Raw genomic sequence first — 18307 nt, forward strand, 5'->3', positions numbered from 1 at the left:
GCTGGATGACACCTTCTGTGACATGAAGTAAAAAAAAAAAAGTTTTTGCCTGATATGAAAAATTTCACATTTGTTTATTTGCTTGAAACCAAAGTCTCTACTTTAAGGGGTCTGGTAATCCTAGAGAGCGTATGCTAATGACGCTCACATTATCTCTCAGATGTTCTGCCTCAAAACAACTTTAAAAATTCCTCTGAAAATCACAAGTTTGGAGTTTGACTCCTTTAATATAACTGGATTTTATTTTAATTGGATTTTAGTTCTCTTTCTGGAACTATCAAAGTTACTTGTATGGATATATTAGTTTTCCAGGTCTCGACTATGTAAATCTTGCTAAGAATTAAAGCCCTAGAAAAATGAATCATTCTTTCAAAATTCTAAAATCATAGTGGTTTATCTCTTATTTGTGTTTCGTTGAGAGATAAGATATGTTAAAATGATCATTTCAGCCCCTAGAGCTCCTACAGTTGTGACAGATTTCCCTGAGTCATGACTGTGAGCTTAGAAACTGAGGAAGGACACCACACACATGGCTAATCTCACTTCCAGGCAATTCTTCTTTTCCTTGTCGGCATTGGGAAAGCACACGCTTGTCCTACCGCCTGGTAGTACTTTGCAAACTCATCTTCTGTTTGCCCCAGTGAAGAAGGTATATCTGTAAGGTTTGTCCACATTCTCTTCATCACCATTAATGCGTACATGCAGTTCTTTGAAAGACACCAGTTGAGGGCTTGAGACATTATTTTGCTACTAAATGGATTCAAGCCCAGGAATTAAAGCCTTCCTAAGCATTGCCCCCTTATTCATCATCTGAACCACCTGCTGAAGGCACAACTGGGCACACACCTGCAAGGTAAAGGCCTCGGGGAACCCAGAGTAAATGAGATGACCGGTGAAAACCCCCCTTTCCTTCTGGAGGGGTGGGTAACTTGCTCAGAGGTCTGAAAACAACTGAAGATTCTTTCAGCTGGGGGTAGGAGCATCTGTGACCTGTCATTTCTGGAAACGTAACTTTGTGATTGGATGTTATAGAATGCCGCCCTCACTACTTTCGGAAAGTAGTCAGAGCACGGGAGGATTGGAATATGGAACATGGTTAGCTGGGAAATAATTATTTTGCTTATCCTTCAATTGTTTCCTAATTATCTTCTTTTCAACACCTACAAGCTGCATTACCTTAAGCATTAAATCTCTTTGGTCTTCAATGATCTCATCTGTAAAATTGGGACCATAATCATGCATACCTCATGTCATTGTTGGGTGGATTAAGTGATACAATTTATGTGCCTGGAATATATTAAGCATTCAAAAATAATGGCCACTACCACTACAATTTCAGCATATTCATTATTAATAGTGCTTCCAGTGCTAAATATGAAAATAGATAACATTTGTGAACCTGCAAATATTTACCCATCAGTGCTTCTAACTGAATGTTTCACTGAGTACATTTTGACAGAATATTTTCTTGGTGGATACTGGGCATCTATGATGATCACACAACTAACATAAAAGGCAGGAAATCAGGGGGCAGATATAGTCCTTGTCCTCATGGCACTTACAAGAGTGGGTTGGTGTAAAAGATACCCATTTAAAAAAAAAAAAACACAGTTGGTGAGTTAATGTCAACTAGATGAATTTTATAGCTTGAGTCTAACCACATCGATTCAAGGACCCTCCCTAATACTAGATTCAACCTACCGCTTTCATAAATCAACAAAAAGCGGACCAGCTCAAGGAAACAAGATGAGTCAAGGCTCATTATAATTTACAGATGAACGATGAGGCTTTAAGCCATCAGGTAAATACAGAGAATCCAGGACATTTGCTTAAACACCGTCAAATCAGCACACAACTTTGTTTTCACTGCAGAATTTCAAACTACTTGCAAGCTAGGATTACTGAAGATCTGATGGTTGTGTCCTGAATTTGCTTTGTAAAAGTATGCTTTTACATCTTTTCTAGTAATCCCTATTGCTGTCACTTTAATTCTGTCTATAATAGATACTTATGATCTAAGAGCTCTTTGCCTATGGCTTGTAAAATACATACTTCTTTTCAAATGACATCATATTTAGTATATTTTGATTCCTTAAAAATCACATTCAGAAAAAAAATATTTCATAGAATATATGTACACCTCATTTCATTTTCTAATCAGTCAAACTTTTGATTTCAATTTTTTTTCATAAATTTTTGAGATATTTGCATGTCCTTCAATTTCAGCCTCAAGCACAAAGTGGTTGGTGATGGTCCAACTCCTAGAGACACTGTGACTACCATGAACCAAATAGGAGTAACTGTGAACTGTGGAGAAGCATATCCTAAAATTTCAAAATAGTAGCTATATATCACTTAGCATGCAAAGAGCACTTTGTGAGCAAGTGAAGAATTGAATTCATGAAATACAATGTGCGCCTAAAGGTAATTGAAAATCACTTATTTCAGAACTAATGGGCACAGTAATACATTTTCTATAACACATCATTTTCCTACTGAAGGATCTAGGCTTCCAACTTTGAGTCCCTTCTGCTAAGTCCATTGCTATAAGTATTTATTTTAAAGATGGTAAAAGATTAGGATCACAGGTCACCTGCATTAGCCTGTGTTGTTAATACTTATTATATTTGGGGGGACAAAAAATATTCTGTGTGTTTATAAAACAAAAATGTAAATTCTTTATATATGTCATATCTTAGATACCTTAAGCTTAAATATGTCCTTTTATTTTTAAGGGTTCTTTCAAGCATAGACATCTGTCCTATTAGGGAGTCAAGGTTCTCTTTTAAGGCTTAGTATCTTTTATTTTCCTCAAAAAGAGGCACACTCCAATTCTGTGCTTTTGAAAATGGACTCGGGCAAGAACTCTCTATGACTTATATTTAGACTCCCGCAGTTACTGATAAACAACAACAAAAAAATTGGCTCTCAGTTAATAAATGCTGAGTGAATAAATGTTCAGTTTTGCTTTCAAATGGGAATTTGCTTCTACAGCCACAAAGACTAGATGTTCTACATAAGTTAAGACTGAGGCTTTGGTGTCAAGGAGTAGATAAAAGTTTGGGCTCTTCCCGCTTGCTACCTGTGGCAGTGCGATCGCGGGCTTCCGGGAGGCCGTCTTCCTCCTCTGTCTCGGTCCTGTCATCACATTCTCTGCAGTCCAGGTTTGGGCTGTAGTGTCGGGGCTTCATTAGCAGGGATTTTCTCTTGTTGACTGGGACACCCAAAGCCTGCTCTGCAGCTCTCCTCTTCTTCGCCATGGAGCAATCATATGCAGCACTGTAGTGATTGAGGGAAAAACATGGAGAAAGACTATACCACTACTTGCTGTTTGATTTCCATGAAGTATAACCCAAAGCCCGTGGAACCTGGGACTAAAGGTTTAGGGTTAGGTGTTGGCACTAACAAAAACAGCCCACCCATTGAATCTACTGAACTGTGTGGATTCTGTTTTACTGTCTATCAGAAGAGTTTTTTTTTTTTTTTTAAATCATCCTTAATCCTGGGTAAGCATATGTTAATCTGTGCTTTGCTTGGCACTACATTAAATACCCAGGGAGGGATGAAACAAGATTTGCACTGGTTTGCTAATCCTAAGAAACAGCTAATGTGAAAAATATACCACCAGACACACATACACAAAAAACACGTCCAGTATGGATAAATCACAAGGTTTTTTAAATAGTTGTTTGCTACCCAAACTGCTTATCTCTGTCACAGTTGGGAATCAAACTTGAGATGCTACATCCTGAGTTTGACCTGAAAGAGGAAAGCATAAAAGGAGGGGCAAGCTAGGAACATTCCATCAACCCATTTCCAATCACACACACACACACACACACACACACACACACTTTAAAGAAGGTAAAAAGATGCTACCTGGCATTCTGCCTTCTGATTCTCACCCATTTGGCACACAGAACAAACAAATAAAAGGAGGAGAAATAAGATTGGATTTCACAAAAATGGACAACAGCTTATCCTTACCCCTGTCCTCATATGATTTTGTTTAGAAATGCTCCTGAGAGCAGCTCTTTCAAAACAGATTTCCTACATATAGCTCACTCAGAATTAATGCAGATCACTCTATGTGCTGAAGTTAAAACAAACATTCTGTTAGCAAGATCCAGGAAGACCAGAGGATTTAGCCCACAGTGAGTCTGTGGGACATATTTATTAAATGCCCTTTGAGGAAGAATGCAAGAGATTTAGAAGCTAAGCTCCAGAATAGAGAATCTTAGATTCCAAGTATCTGAGATATTACTTATTCCATCACAAAAAAAAAAAAAATGACTGAATACACAGTAATATTATCAAATAGACAAAAGTCTTAAATTGTTCTCTTGGGAATATCAGTCCAAAGATGGTGGCCCATTCATAAAAAAAAGATTATAGTCATGAATGGATTCTTGAACTTATAACAACTAGATTAAAAAATCTTCAGAGGGAGGGTGCCTGCGTGGGTCAGCCAGTTAGGTGTCTGCCTTCAGCTTAGGTCATGATCCCAGGGTCCTGGGATCAAGTTCCACATCAGGCTCCCTGGTCAGCTGGGAGACACTTCTCTCTCTCTCTCTGTTCCTACCCCCATGTTTGTGTTCTCTCTCTTCCTCTCTCAAATAAATAAATAAAATCTTAAATTTAAAAAAAACAAAAACTTCAGAGGGAAAAAAATGGGAGCGTTATTCTTTCTAGGCAAAAAAAAAAGAATCTATAAGGAGAGAGTCCAAGAGGGTTACAAATCTTTTTAAAAAGATTAAAAAGTGACTGATTGAAAATTATCCTGAGGAAGAGAACAGTGAAGTTCCCAAATAAACTAATTTCCCTTTATAAAACCTTTCTCATGAGTCCAAATTTAAAGTGACCCTGTAGAGAAGATGGAGCAAAAAAGATGACTATGGAGCAAAATCCACATGACTATGGAGCAAAAACAGGCCTTTATGTGGAGACTGTTGAAACTGGAATCCTATTATCTACTGGTTTGTCAAGGAAAAGTCTACAACATGCGGTTATGATATAATAGAAGTAGGCATAAAACCAGAATTACCCTTACTCTAGTCTTCTTTGTCAAGGAGACTGCCCTTGGAAGGAAGAGGGACAGAGAAGCATATAAAAAAGGCTACATCTCCTAAGTATGTGAGGTAAGTTTAAGAACTTCCCCAAACTAGTGGAAGTCTCCAGAATCAGGTGAACTTCCATTGAAGATGCTCAGAAAATATAAAAGACCACTAAACTGTTATCTCAAACTAAGAAGAGAGGCTCCTGGCAAATATCATTCAGGTATTAAAGCAGGGAAGAAACGTGGATTCTAAAAACCAATATAAACTATACCATTGGTTCTGGGAAAGAGACCAAGAAAGATTTGTCAGTATCAGGAAACACTGCTCAATAAGACCTGGGTGGTGATTAGTTAGAAAGAACTAATCAGTCAGAAAAATGTCATTTCTTTGATGCTTGATGAATGAGGCTGAACATTAACTATCCTTAAGATCCTTACAGACTTTGTCTTGTTAATATTGTTATCCAAATTTACTTATAAAGGCAAGTATCATTCTCAAAATCAGGTATCTGGTAATCAATAGGGCTGATATTTGAATCCCAGGCTGCTGGACCCTAAAGCTCATGCTCTCTCCTACATTTGCCAAATTAAAACAACGAAATTAGTTAATTTCCATGTGCATTTGTCAACTGAGTGGAGTAATACCTAATCAACTAGCTCCTATCTAACCGGAAGGAAGCTACCTATCACAGGGTTTTGCCCAATGATTGAGGTGCAGATAAACAGGACACTCATCAGACCTAGAGATAATACTGAATTGCAGCAATGGAATCATGTTGCAAATGTAATTAAGACCCCCCCCAAATGAAATGACCATTGTCTGGAGTAGCAGAGTGAACCTAATGAGATGGCACTTAATGGTAGTCAAAATCAAGTTCAGTGTTTAGGTCCAAATAATAACTGTGCAAGGATGAAGGAGATATGTAAGGTTTTATCAAAAGTACAAATTTGGCTTAAAAGAAATGATTGTATTTGGTACTGTGCATAAAGCTCCTTAAGGAACATTATCTGTGTAATCTGAGAAAAATAATTGAGCTTTTTGGAAGACTAAATTCCTCACCCCTCGAGTATGGGTAGTAATTTTTGTATCACGTGTTGTAGACAGAGAAGATGACATTGGTCCTGGTAGTGGCTGAAATAGGTCAAGATAGAATTGTTCTGATTCCCAGTTTAGTGCTCCTTGGACTCCATCACTGTCAGACTGATGCTGCCACAATGCAATGTCACAAACTCTCTCCTTAGCACACTGTATAGATTTATGCATGCTTGTGTGTCCATAAAGGCATTTTAATTTTTTATATATTATTTGTATTTATGTAAATTACATGAGATTTATTCACAACATTTGCTTTAAATCTCACATTCTGTGCATTTCTCCATTGCAAAGTAGCCATGGCCCAGGAAGCATTTGGAGCTAAAATGAAAGGCTTTATAATAAATATTACCCTTTGTGTGTGCATGGAAAATGGTCCCTTTCCCTAGTTTTCCCTGAGGGCACACTATTTTGGCTTTATTGTGACACTTCACTGTGACACTGCAATGAGGGAAAGCCATGCTTTACATGTCACTGAAAGAAATGCCACAAAATGCTAACATATCTTCTCAAGGTTGCCAGAAATAATTTCCACTGGGTTGTGCTTTCCCATCTGCAGAGCTCTGAAATGTTAAGGAAATAAATGAGCTCTATTATCTATATTTTTCTAGTAGATGAGAAAGAAAGAAAAAAAAATACACTCAGTCCTGCATTTATTGTTCTATTCAATCAAACTGTTGCTTTAAACATCCAGAGTCCTCGAGGGAACTTTATCAATGCACCAAATACCTTTCAACACCATATTTCATATCTGTGGTTTTGATTTTATTAAATATATTTAAAGATCTGTATTTTTACTTTAGAGAAATTTTTGATTACATAATTGAGAAATCCTTCCATTTAGAAACTCAGATTCTTATTTGAAAATGATATTCCCTCTGGTGACAACATATGGCTGAAATTTTACTCAAAACAATGATTGAGAAAAACAATAATTAGATAACATTAATGATAGGCTCAGTGCTGGAAGTATGTTTAGAAGTCAAATTCATTGATCTTTCAGATTTCAAAAAAGAAAACAACAAATTAGGGAACTATGAATCCCCAAAATCTGTCCAATAAACGCCGGGCTCTACAGTTTCACAGTTTATCTTCCACAGTAATAAATTCTCAATGCAAGTCTTAAAAAGACATGTAACAAATGAAAAAAATGAAGATTCAGTAACAGATATACTCTGAGCACACTCCCACAGAGAATAAAATAGAAAAAGCAATGAAAGTTATGAATCTCTGAGCCTAAGGAAATTATTTATATGTTCCATTTCTGTGGAATATTCACAGTGGGTATTCATATAGATTTCTTTTAATTAGGAAGAATACCAGAGACTTGGGGAAAAGAACCAAGAAGTATGCATTTGAATTAAAATGACTGGCAGAAAAAAACAAAGATATAATTATTGAAAAAGAAAAAAAAAATTAAACTACTATTCTTTTCAGAGACACAATTTTATTTAAGGAAAATCCAAAAGATTCTACACATAAAATATTAAAAGAAGGAATAAAATATAAGGTCATTAAAAATTATTTGACCTTCTATAAACAAATCAATAAAAATTAGGAAAAAAATTTATAATGTACAGAAATATGAAATGCTTAGGAATAAACCTAACAAAAGATGCATAAAACTTATACAAAACATTTAAAGAAAATTAAAGAACTAAATAGAGAAATATAAGATGCACATGGAATAAAAGAGTCACTATGCAAGATTTCAATTCTCCCCAAATTTATGTTAGATTCAAGGCCATCTCAAAGAAAATTCCAAGAAAAATTTTTTTAGAAATTAACAACTTAGTTCTAAAATTTGTGTGAAAATAAAAAAAAAAGCTAAGAACAGCATAAATCATCTTGAAGAAAACAATAAAGTTGAAAGACTTACAGTTTTGAATGTCAAAGTTTATATAAGCCTATAGCACATGACATAGGGTGCTGTGGTACAAGCATAAACAAACAGACCAATGAAACAGAATAAATGTTCCATCGACTGGGTCCAGAAACAGGCTCACATATAAATGGTCAATTTTTGACAATGGTGTCATTGAGAAAAGCGTTGTTTCGTCAATGAATGGCACTGAGCCAACTGGATTTCTATCTAAAAAAAAATGTTTTGATTTCTACCTTATAGTATATACAGCAAACAATTCTGGAAGAATTATAGATCTAAAAAACAAACAAGTCAGTAGAAAAAGTAAGCCACAGATTGGGAAAAGGTATTTGCAGTTCACCTTTATTTTTAAAAAGTACATACAGAATATATAAAGAATTCTTGCAAATAAATAAAAAACTAACAATTTAAAAGTGGACAAAAGTGCAAATAAATAAAAAACTAACAATTTAAAAGGACTGAGCCTGGGTGGCTCAGTGGGTTAAAGCCTCTGCCTTCGGCTCAGGTCATGGTCCCAGGGTCCTGGGATCAAGCCCTACATCGGGCTCTCTGCTCAGCAGGGAGCCTGCTTCCCTTCCTCTCTCTCTCTGCCTGCCTCTCTGCCTGCTTGTGATCTCTGTCAAATAAATAAATAAAATCTTAAAAAAAAAAAAAAGTGGACAAAAGATGTGGGCAGGCACTTACAAAAGAACAGATACACAAATGAAGAGGGGTCCAGGCTCTTTCAACTCCAGAGAAATGCAAAAAATATATATTGGTTCCTTGGCTAATAAAGTGATAACCATAAATGGAATCCTCAAAACTTCTTCCTTCCCATTTCCAAAATAGCAAATCCAAAATCTTATATTCTAGAAGGAATAGTAAATATTAGTGCCATCCTTAAACTTAGAGGATGTATGGTCAGTGGTTCCTATAATTTTTCCATTAAATTTACAATTGCAGACCCTAATAAGGTTAATGATTCTGGTGGTTAATGGTAGACTACAATGAACTCAAATAATAGTTCTAACCACAGCAGCTAGACTAAAGTGTGGGATCTTTGCTTTAGCAGATTAAGACTCAAATATGTACTCAGTCACTGACATGGGAAATGTGTTCTTTCCCATCTCTATCAGAGAGTAGAACCAAGACCAGCCAGCGTTCCAATGACAAGGAAAAGAGCATAGATCTAAATCCTTGCTGAAGACTGCACATTCTGCTGTCCTTGATCATAATGCAGCCTGAGTAATCCAGACATCCCACAAAATATCACATTGGTAAATTATGTTGATGACATCATATTAACCAGAACAGATAATCAAAAGCAGCAAGTATCCTGGAAGTTTTGACAAGACATCTGTCTTCCAAAGGGTGTAAGATTCAGAGGCACAACATACCAGTGAAATTTTAGGGGGCTCAGTGGACTGGAGCATTCTGAATGTCTGCATTTATAATAAAGGACAAATTATTGCATGTTACACTTTGTACATTGAAATAGAAGCATAATGCCAGATTAGCCTTTTTAGATTTGGGGGACAGCATATTCCACACTTGGGAATATTATTCGGACCCATGCATTGAGTGACAAGGTAGGTGGAAAGCTTTGAAAGAGCTGGAGAGCTGATGCAGGCTACACTGAGATAGCCTTGCTGGTTGGACATAAAACCCAATAGACCCTATGGTATGTTTAGAGGTACCTGTGGCAAAAGAAAAAGATACTTATGGAGTTTATGGCAATATCTAATGGAAGAATCACAACACAGATCTATAAGCTTCTGGGGCTAGGCCATGACCTTGCAGCAAAGAGTTATAAATTACTCGAAAAACAGCTCTAGCAGAAATAGATTCTCTGACCTTGAGATCAGAGCTGGCTATCATTAACTGGTTTCTGTTAGATCTACCAAGTTATTATTCAAGCATGCCTAGAAGTAGTCCATCATAAGATGAAAGGTCCAATATTAGGCTGAAGCAAGTTTAGAGGAAACAGGCAAGACGAATGAATAGATCTCCATGACATTTCACCACTATGGTGGCACTGCCTCACCCCCAGCTGCCACAGATGAACCCAAATATCAAATACAAAGGAAGAAAAAGAATGAACTTGATTTATAAGCATGTTGGCTCAGCATCTGAGTGCAATCTGGAAATAGGCTGCTGGTCACCACTTAAGAATGCCTGGTCACCACTTTGCATGAAGAGAAAAGTTGCCAAGGTCAGAAAATAGATGTACCCATAGCGAAAGTGAATAGTTTCAGAGAGGAATGGTTTAGCTGGAAGATCAGCAAAGAGAAGGTCTGAGGAAGAGGAATGTGGTTGGAGTTATAAAAGTTAGGATGAAATGTGAAGGCCATTGTCTTGCATGATCACATCCACCACAGAGAACATATGAAGGAATAAACATTAAACCACCATCCAGACAGAATGGCCTGGTCAGAAGTCAGCCAGCCTGTCTTCAGCTGTCATATGCTGCTGCAGTGGAGTCATTAATGGAGTAGACTTAAGGGAAGGGATTGAGGCATTGAACAGATCCCAAAATGTGGATTCCCACTAAGACTAATTTAACAACTCTCACTCCAATCTATCAGCAAAAGAAAGAAATGGCATGCACCCAATATGACACCATCCCTGAGGACACCAACTGGGCCCTTTTTATTCTGGAAGGGACAACAATTCAACTTGACTGGAAATAACACATATTCTGGATATGGATTTGCTTTTCTTGCCTTCAGAGCCTCAGATAGTAGCACTATCTGAGGGCTTACAGAACATTTGTTCTACTAACAAAAAATTCTCATACATTTCATTGGACCAAGGGACCAAGGAAGATGGCTATGGGAACAAAATAATTGGATACACTCTTATTATCACTTACCACACATCGCAGAAATTGCTGGCCTGATGGAGTGATACAATGGCTTCTGGAAGGCATAGCGAAGATGCTACCTTTGAAGGTGATACCCTGCCAAGATGAAATCATATGGCATTTGTTTTTCTCCATCTGATTTACTTCCCTTAGCATAATACTCTTAAGGTCTATCCATGTTGTTACAAATACAAGATTTCATCCTTTTTATGGCTGAGCAGTATTTGTGTGTGTGTGTGTGTGTGTGTGCATGTGTGTGAGACATCATCTTTAACCATTCATTCATTGATAAATACTTTGGTTGTTTCCATATCTTGGTATTGTGAATAGTGTTGCAAAGAATGTAATGCATGTATCTTTTCAAATTAGTGTTTTTCTTTTCTTCAAATAAGTACCCAGAAGTGGAATTCTTAGATCATACAGTTCTACTTTTAGTTTTTTGCAGAATCTCCTTTCTGTTTTCCATAGGGGATGCACCAATTTACATTCCTACCAACATTGCACAAGTGTTCCCTTTTCTTTACATCCTCACTAACACTTGTTATTTCTTATCTTTTTGATAATAGCCATCCTGACTGGTGTGACATGATATTTCATTGTGGTTTTGATTTTATTTCCCTGATGATTAGTGATGTTGGACATCTTTTCATATGTCTGTTGGCCAACTGTATATCTTTGGAAGCATATCTATTCAGATTTCTGCCCATTTTTTATTGGATTGTTTGTGTTTCATTGTTGTTATTGTTATTATTAAGCTGTATGAGTTCTTTATATATATTGGATATTAACCTCTTAGCAGATAAATGATTTGCAAATATCTTCTCTCACTGAGTAGGTTGACTTTATGCTTTCTTGATGATTTTCTTTACTGTACAGAAGCTTTTTAGCTTAATTTAGTGCTATTTGTTTATTTTGCTTTTGTTGCCATTGCCTTTGGAGTCAGAGTCCAAAAAATATCACCAAGAACAATGCAAAGGAGTTCACTGCTTATGTTTTCTTCTACGAGTTCTGTGAGTTTTTGTCCTATTTCCAAGTCTTTAAACCATTTCTGAGTTAATGTCTATCATATAAGACAGTGGTCCATTTTCATTCTTTTGCATGTGGCTGTCCAGTTTACCCAGCACCATTTATTGAAGAGACTGTCCTTTTTCCATTGTGTATTATTGCCTCCTTTGTCATATATCAACTCACCATATATGTGTGGGTTTATTTCTAGGCTCTCCATTCTGTTCCATTGGTCAGTGTTTCTGTTTTTATGCCAATACCATACCGTTTTGATTACTATAGCTTTTAACACAGTTTGAAATCAGAAAGTGAGAGACTTGTAGCTTTTTTCTTCTTTATCAAATTTGTTTCGGCTATTCAGGATCTTTCATGGTACAAATTTTAGGATTTTTTCTATTTTTGTGAAAAATGCCTTTGGAATTTTGATGGGGATTGTATTTAATCTGTAAAGTGCTTTGGGTAATACAGACATTTTAACAATATTGATTCTTCTAATCCACGGCATGGAATAGCTTTCCATTTACTTGTGTCTTGTTGTTTTAGAGTACAGGTGTCTCATCTCCTTGGTTAAGTTTATTCCTAGGTATTTTTTTTAATGCAATTGTAAGTAAGAACATTTTTTTAGGATTTCTCTTTCTGATAGTTTGTTATTGGTATATAAAAGCACGACAGACTTTTATAAATTGATTTTGTATCCTGCAACTTTACTGAATTCATTTATTAAATGAATGAATTCATTTTATAAATGAATTCATTCATTTATTAGTTCTAAGTTTTTTTGATGAAGGTTTTAGAAAGATTTTCTATGTGTAGAGTCACATCATCTGAAAATAGTGACAGTTTAATTTCTTCCTTACCAATTTAGATGTTTTTTATTTATTTTTCCTGTTTGATTTCTGTGGGTAAGATTTCCAGTATTACGTTGAATAAAAGTCGTGAGAGTGGACAACTTGCCCTGTTCCTGATATTAAAGGAAATGCTCTCAGTTTTTCATCATTGAGTATAGTGTTAGTGGTGTACTTATATATGGCCTTTATTATGTTGAAGTACATTCCTTCTACACCTACTTTGTTGAGCATTTTTAGCATAAATATGTGTTTTTTTCAAATGTCTTGTCTGCATCAATTGAGATGATCATAAGATTCTTCACATTCATTTGTATGTGGTAGGTGAACCATCCTTGAATCCCTGAAATATAACCCACTTGATCACAATGTATAATTTTTCGTTTGCTAATATATTTGTTGAGGATTTTTGAATCTGCATTCATCAGAGGTTCTAGACTGTAATTTCCTTTGTGTGTGTGTGTTGTCCTTGTCTGCTTCTTTGTAGCCAGGCAATTCTGACCTTGTAAAATGAGTTTGGAAATATTCCCTACTCTTCAATGTTGTGAATAATTTGGGAAGAATAACTATTGAATATTCTTTGAATATTTGGTAGAATTCACCAGTGAAGCCATCTGGCACTGGACTTCTGTTCATTGGAAGGTTTTTGATTACTGCTTCAAGATCCTTACTAATTGATCTACTCAAATTTTCTATTTCTTCATGATTTAGTCTCAGAAGATTTTATTTCTAAGAATTATTGATTTCTTCTAGGTTGTCGTTTATTGGCATATAATTGTTCGCAGTAGTCTATTATGATCCTTTGCATTTCTTTGGTATCAGTTGTAACTTTCCCTCTTTCATTTTTGATATTATTTATTTGAGCCCTCTCTTTTTTTTTTTTCTTAGTGAGTCTAGCTAAGAGTTTATCAATTTTTTAAAAAATCTTTTTAAAGAACCAGCTCTCAGGCCCACTGGTTTTTTTTTTTTTTGTTTTCTTTTTTCTATTGTCTTTTTGGTGTCTATTCCATTTATTTCTGCTCTGATCTTTATTATTTTCTACCTTCTTTTCATTAACTTTGAGCTTCATTTGTTTCCTTTTTTCTTGTCCCTTTTGTTGTAAAGTTAAATTCTTTATTTGAGATTTGGGTATACAATTAGATTATTTATTTGAGATATTTCTTGTCTTTTGACATAGGCCTGAATTGCAATGAATTTTCATTTTAAAACTGCTTTTGCCATACCAAAAGCTAAAAAAAAAAAAAATGCTTTTGCTTCATCCCATAGATTTTGGTATATTGCATTTTCATTTTCACTTGTCTCAGGTATTATTTTTTTCCTCCTTTGACTTCTTCATTGACCCATTGGTTGTTCAGTAACATGTTCCTTAATCTCCACATGTTTGTGATTTTCCCAGTTTGTTTTCCATGATCGATTTCCAGTTTCACACCACTATTGTTAGAAAAAGATGCTTGTTATTATTTCAATATTCCCAAGTTTATTTGGGCTTGTTTTGTGAGCTAAGATATGATCTGTCCTGGAGAATGTGCCATGTGCACTTGAGAAGAATGTGTTTTCTGCTGCTTTTGGATAGAACGTTCTGTTAGGTCCATCTGGTCTAATGTGTCAGTGTTTCCTTCCCAATATTCTGTCGGGTAATTTATCTATTGATGTAAGTAGGTGTTAGTGTCCCCTACTACTACTGTATTACCACTGATTTCTGCCTTTAGGTCTATTAATACCTGCTTTGCATAATTTGGTGCTCCTATGTATGATGCATAAATATTTGTAGATGCTATATTTTTTTGCTGCATTGACCCTTTTGTCATTATGTAATGCCCTGCTTATCTTTCATTACAGTCTTTGCTTTTAAGTCTATTTAGTCTGAAATAAGTATAGCTACCCCAGCTTTTTGTTCATTTGTTTCCATCTCCATAAAACACCTTTTCCCATCACTTCACTTTCAGTCTGTGTGTTTTCTTACATTTGAGGCAAGTCTGCTGTAGGCAGCATATATAGATAGGCCTTGTTTTTTTAATCCATTCATCCACTCTGTGTCTTTTGATTGGAGTATTTATTTCACTTATATTTAAAGTAATTATGAATAGGTATGTACTTATTGCCGTTTTGTTCAGTGTTTTTGGCTGCTTTTGTAATTGCTCTCTGTTTCTTTTTTCTTTTCTTACCTTCTTCCATTGTGATTTGATGCCTTTCTTTAGTGTTATTTTTAGATTGTACTTTCACTATTTTTTGTGTAGTTACTATAGGTTTTTGCTTTGTGGTTATCATGATGCTTACATATGGCAATGTATATAAACTAGTCTATTTTAAGTTGATAGCAAGTTAAGTTTGAACTAAACTGAATTTCCATTCCTCACTCCCACTTTCTATGTTTTTGATGGCACATTACACATCTTTTTATTTTGTCTATTTCTTTTTTAAAAAGATTTATTTATTTATTTTAGAGAGAATGAGTGTGGGGGAGTAGGAGCAGAGGGAGAGGGATAGAATCTGAGGCAGACTCCTTGCAGAGCATGAAACCCAATGTGGGTTCAACTGAGTCATCCAGGTGCACTATTTTGCCTATTTCTTAACTAATTTTTACAATTATAGTATTTTTTTTTTACCATTCTTGTCTTTTAACCTTCATGCTAGCTTTATAAGTGATTACTAACTTTATTATATATTTACCTTTACTAGTGAGCTTTTACTTCCATGCATTTTCTTGTTACTAATTAGTACTCTTTCTTTCAGCTTAAAGAAGTCCCTTTAATATTTCTTGTATAGTAAGTTTAGTGGTGATGAACTACTTTACTTTTCAATGATATGAAAATCACTTTATCTCTCTTTCAGTTTTGAATAATAACCTTAGCATGTATAATATCTTTGGTTAGAAGTTTTCACTTTCAGCATTTTGAACATATCACGATACTCCTTTTTGGACTGCAAAGTTTCTGCTGAAAAATCTTCTCATTGTCTTATGGGGGTTTTCTTCTACATACCACATTGTTTTTCTCTTACTGCTTTTAAGATTCTGTCATTATCTTTAACTTTTGACATTTTAATTATGATGTATCTTGGGGTGGATCTCTGGATTCATCTTATATGAAATTCTCTGAATTTCTTAGATCTGGCTATTTGTTCCCTTCCTCAGGTTAGGGATGTTTTTGGCTATTATTTCTTCTGATATGTTTTCTGTCCCTTTTGAGGCCTTTATAGTGTGAATGTTCTTCTAGTCGATCTTGTCCCATAGGTCCTTTAAGTTATTTTCACTTTTTTAAAATTCTTTTTTCTTTTTGATGCTTTGTTTGGTGAGTTCTACTGCCCTGTCTTCCAGGTCACTGATCCTTCCTTCTGCTTTATCTAGTTTGCTGTTGAACTCCTCTACTGTATTTTTCAGCTCAATTATTGTATTATTCACTCTGTGGCTTATGTTTGGTACTTTCTTCTAGTTTTTATTTCTTTGTTGAAGTTCTCTCTGTATTCATCTATTCTTCTCCTGAGATTGTTGAGCATCTTAATGAACATTACCCTGAATTCTTTATCAATCAAATTACTTATCTTTGATTAATTTTTTCTGGGATTTTATCTTCTTCTTTTGTTTGGAACATATTCTTCTGTTTCCTCATTTTGATCAATTCTGTGTTTGTTTCTGTGTATTAGGTGAATAGCTGTCTCTCCCAGATTTCAAGGAATGGTCACAGGAAGACAGGAGGAATGTTTTAGTCGGCTGTCTATGCTGTGCCCTGAAGATGGCAGCCTGCCAAGAACGATTCCTATGATGCTTCAGTCCCTTGGCACCCAGAAACACAAGCCCTAATTATCGCAGAGCCAGGAATTCAAGGAGTGTCATCTGTACAGACTGCCTTCAACCACTGGGCCTGGGCACATCACCCACTGGGTTTAGAGCCATGAGGGACCACCAGACCAGGGTAAGCCTGTCCACTGGCAATATCCCATTTTCATGATTATAGCATAATTCTATGACTTTGCTAGTTTGATATATGGGTACAAAAAATAAGAAGTAGAATGGCTTGGTTTGCTATGACTCCCAGTGGCCAACTTGAAGGATTTATACATCCCTCACTGCAAATCTAGGCTCTGTGGCTCTAATGATCTCTGGTCCCCAAAAGGAGAATGCTTCCACCAGGGAACATAGGAAAAATCCACAATAACTGACAAGAGAGAATGTACAATTACATTTAAAATGAGTGCCACAGCAATATGTGAGAGAGTGAGGTCAGAGAAGAGGTACACAAAGTGGATTCTTTGTGCCTATGTTTTAACAGATAAGCTCCCTTTTAGTGATCTAAAATACTACCCAGTGAAGTCTAAGTACCTCATTTAAAAAAAAGAAGAAGAAGAAAACATAAACTTAATATTGTGTATTAGAAAATTGGCCTTCCAATATTTCTCCACTATATTTTTCACAAAATAAACAGATTTTCCCAAATGTCTAAATAATTGCTGGTAAGAATTTAGGCAAACATGCAGTAATTTTTACTCCAGACATGATGCCACATTTGATACAATGTTATATTTTCTCTGAATTTTTTTTTTTTAATTTGAGAAGTTGTTACTTCCTTTCCTGAAACACTCCACCCTCTACTCCAAGCTATGAATACCCCAACAACCTGTAATAGCTACTTGACTACACTTTTAGGAAATCAGGAGATAGGACACTATGGGAAAGTTAAAGTCCTGCGTTTGTTTGAAATGGGTCTCATGATTCCTGAGAGAGCCTAAAGGTTATTATGAATGGCAAATTTACTTTAGCATAGGAACTACAGAGATATTGTTCATTCTTTGGGGACAGTGTCTTAAATTCACAAGTCAGCTCTCTCAGCTATGTCTTGGAAACTTGTGACCATGTTCATGTTTACAGAGCTATGTCAAGCTAGAGTGTGCCCAATAGTAAACCTGTAATTTTAAGCTTCTACTATTACTCATGTCATAAATTCAGCATCTAAGTTGTTGCTATTTATCAATGGTTGGTTTGTTATCATGGGACACTGATTCCACTGGCAAGGTCATTTGATAATACCAGGTTTATAAGAGGGGGGAATTTTTCCCCCATAAGGTCAGAGCTAATAGATGCTTTTTTTCTTCACTTAACTGAGATTAAGTTTTATGAATGATAGATTAATTGTATAACATCCACAACAGTTTTTGCATAATATAGTCAAGACATTAAAAGCCACATTGCAATAATAATAACAACAACAACAACAATAATAATAATAATAAAAACTTGCTCTGAGTTGTAAGGTAATAGGTAAATGGCACTAAGAAGACTCCCTACAAACCTTCTGCTGCCCTTCTGTGCTGGTGAACACATTCTCCTTTGGGATGTCATTCCAGCAACATTGTCAGAGTGCATTTCTTCTATGCCAGCATAGTGTTTGGCATTTACCTTATTTATAAAACTTAACCCTCTGAATTGTAGTCGTCTCACCCAGTAACCTGGAAACATCTTGTTTAATTTTATATCTCCTGTATATAACATAAGGCCCATGTCTTAGTAACATGCTTAGTAAATATTCACTGAAATTCAACTCCACCCAGATGTAAGCATATAAAAATGATGTCAGTGCAAACATGA

At 35.6% G+C, this 18307-nt stretch overlaps 1 protein-coding gene across 3 annotated transcripts in view; it reads right to left on the reverse strand.

The window, feature by feature from the left end:
- The window catches only part of ST18 (ST18 C2H2C-type zinc finger transcription factor), a 103561-nt gene that overhangs the window by 61913 nt on the left and 23341 nt on the right, over window positions 1-18307 (reverse strand). For 2 of the 3 annotated variants that reach the window (XM_032316461.1, XM_032316459.1), the window contains exons 4-5: window positions 10886-10972; window positions 3083-3279 (exon numbers count right to left, since the gene is read on the reverse strand). In XM_032316461.1, coding sequence (XP_032172352.1) covers window positions 3083-3279; window positions 10886-10972 — 284 coding nt within the window. The remainder of the gene's footprint in view (window positions 1-3082; window positions 3280-10885; window positions 10973-18307) is intronic. The other variant, XM_032316460.1, reaches the window with a different exon arrangement.

Source organism: Mustela erminea, chromosome 16, assembly GCF_009829155.1.
Source record: "Mustela erminea isolate mMusErm1 chromosome 16, mMusErm1.Pri, whole genome shotgun sequence".
Taxonomy (NCBI): Eukaryota; Metazoa; Chordata; class Mammalia; order Carnivora; family Mustelidae; genus Mustela; species Mustela erminea.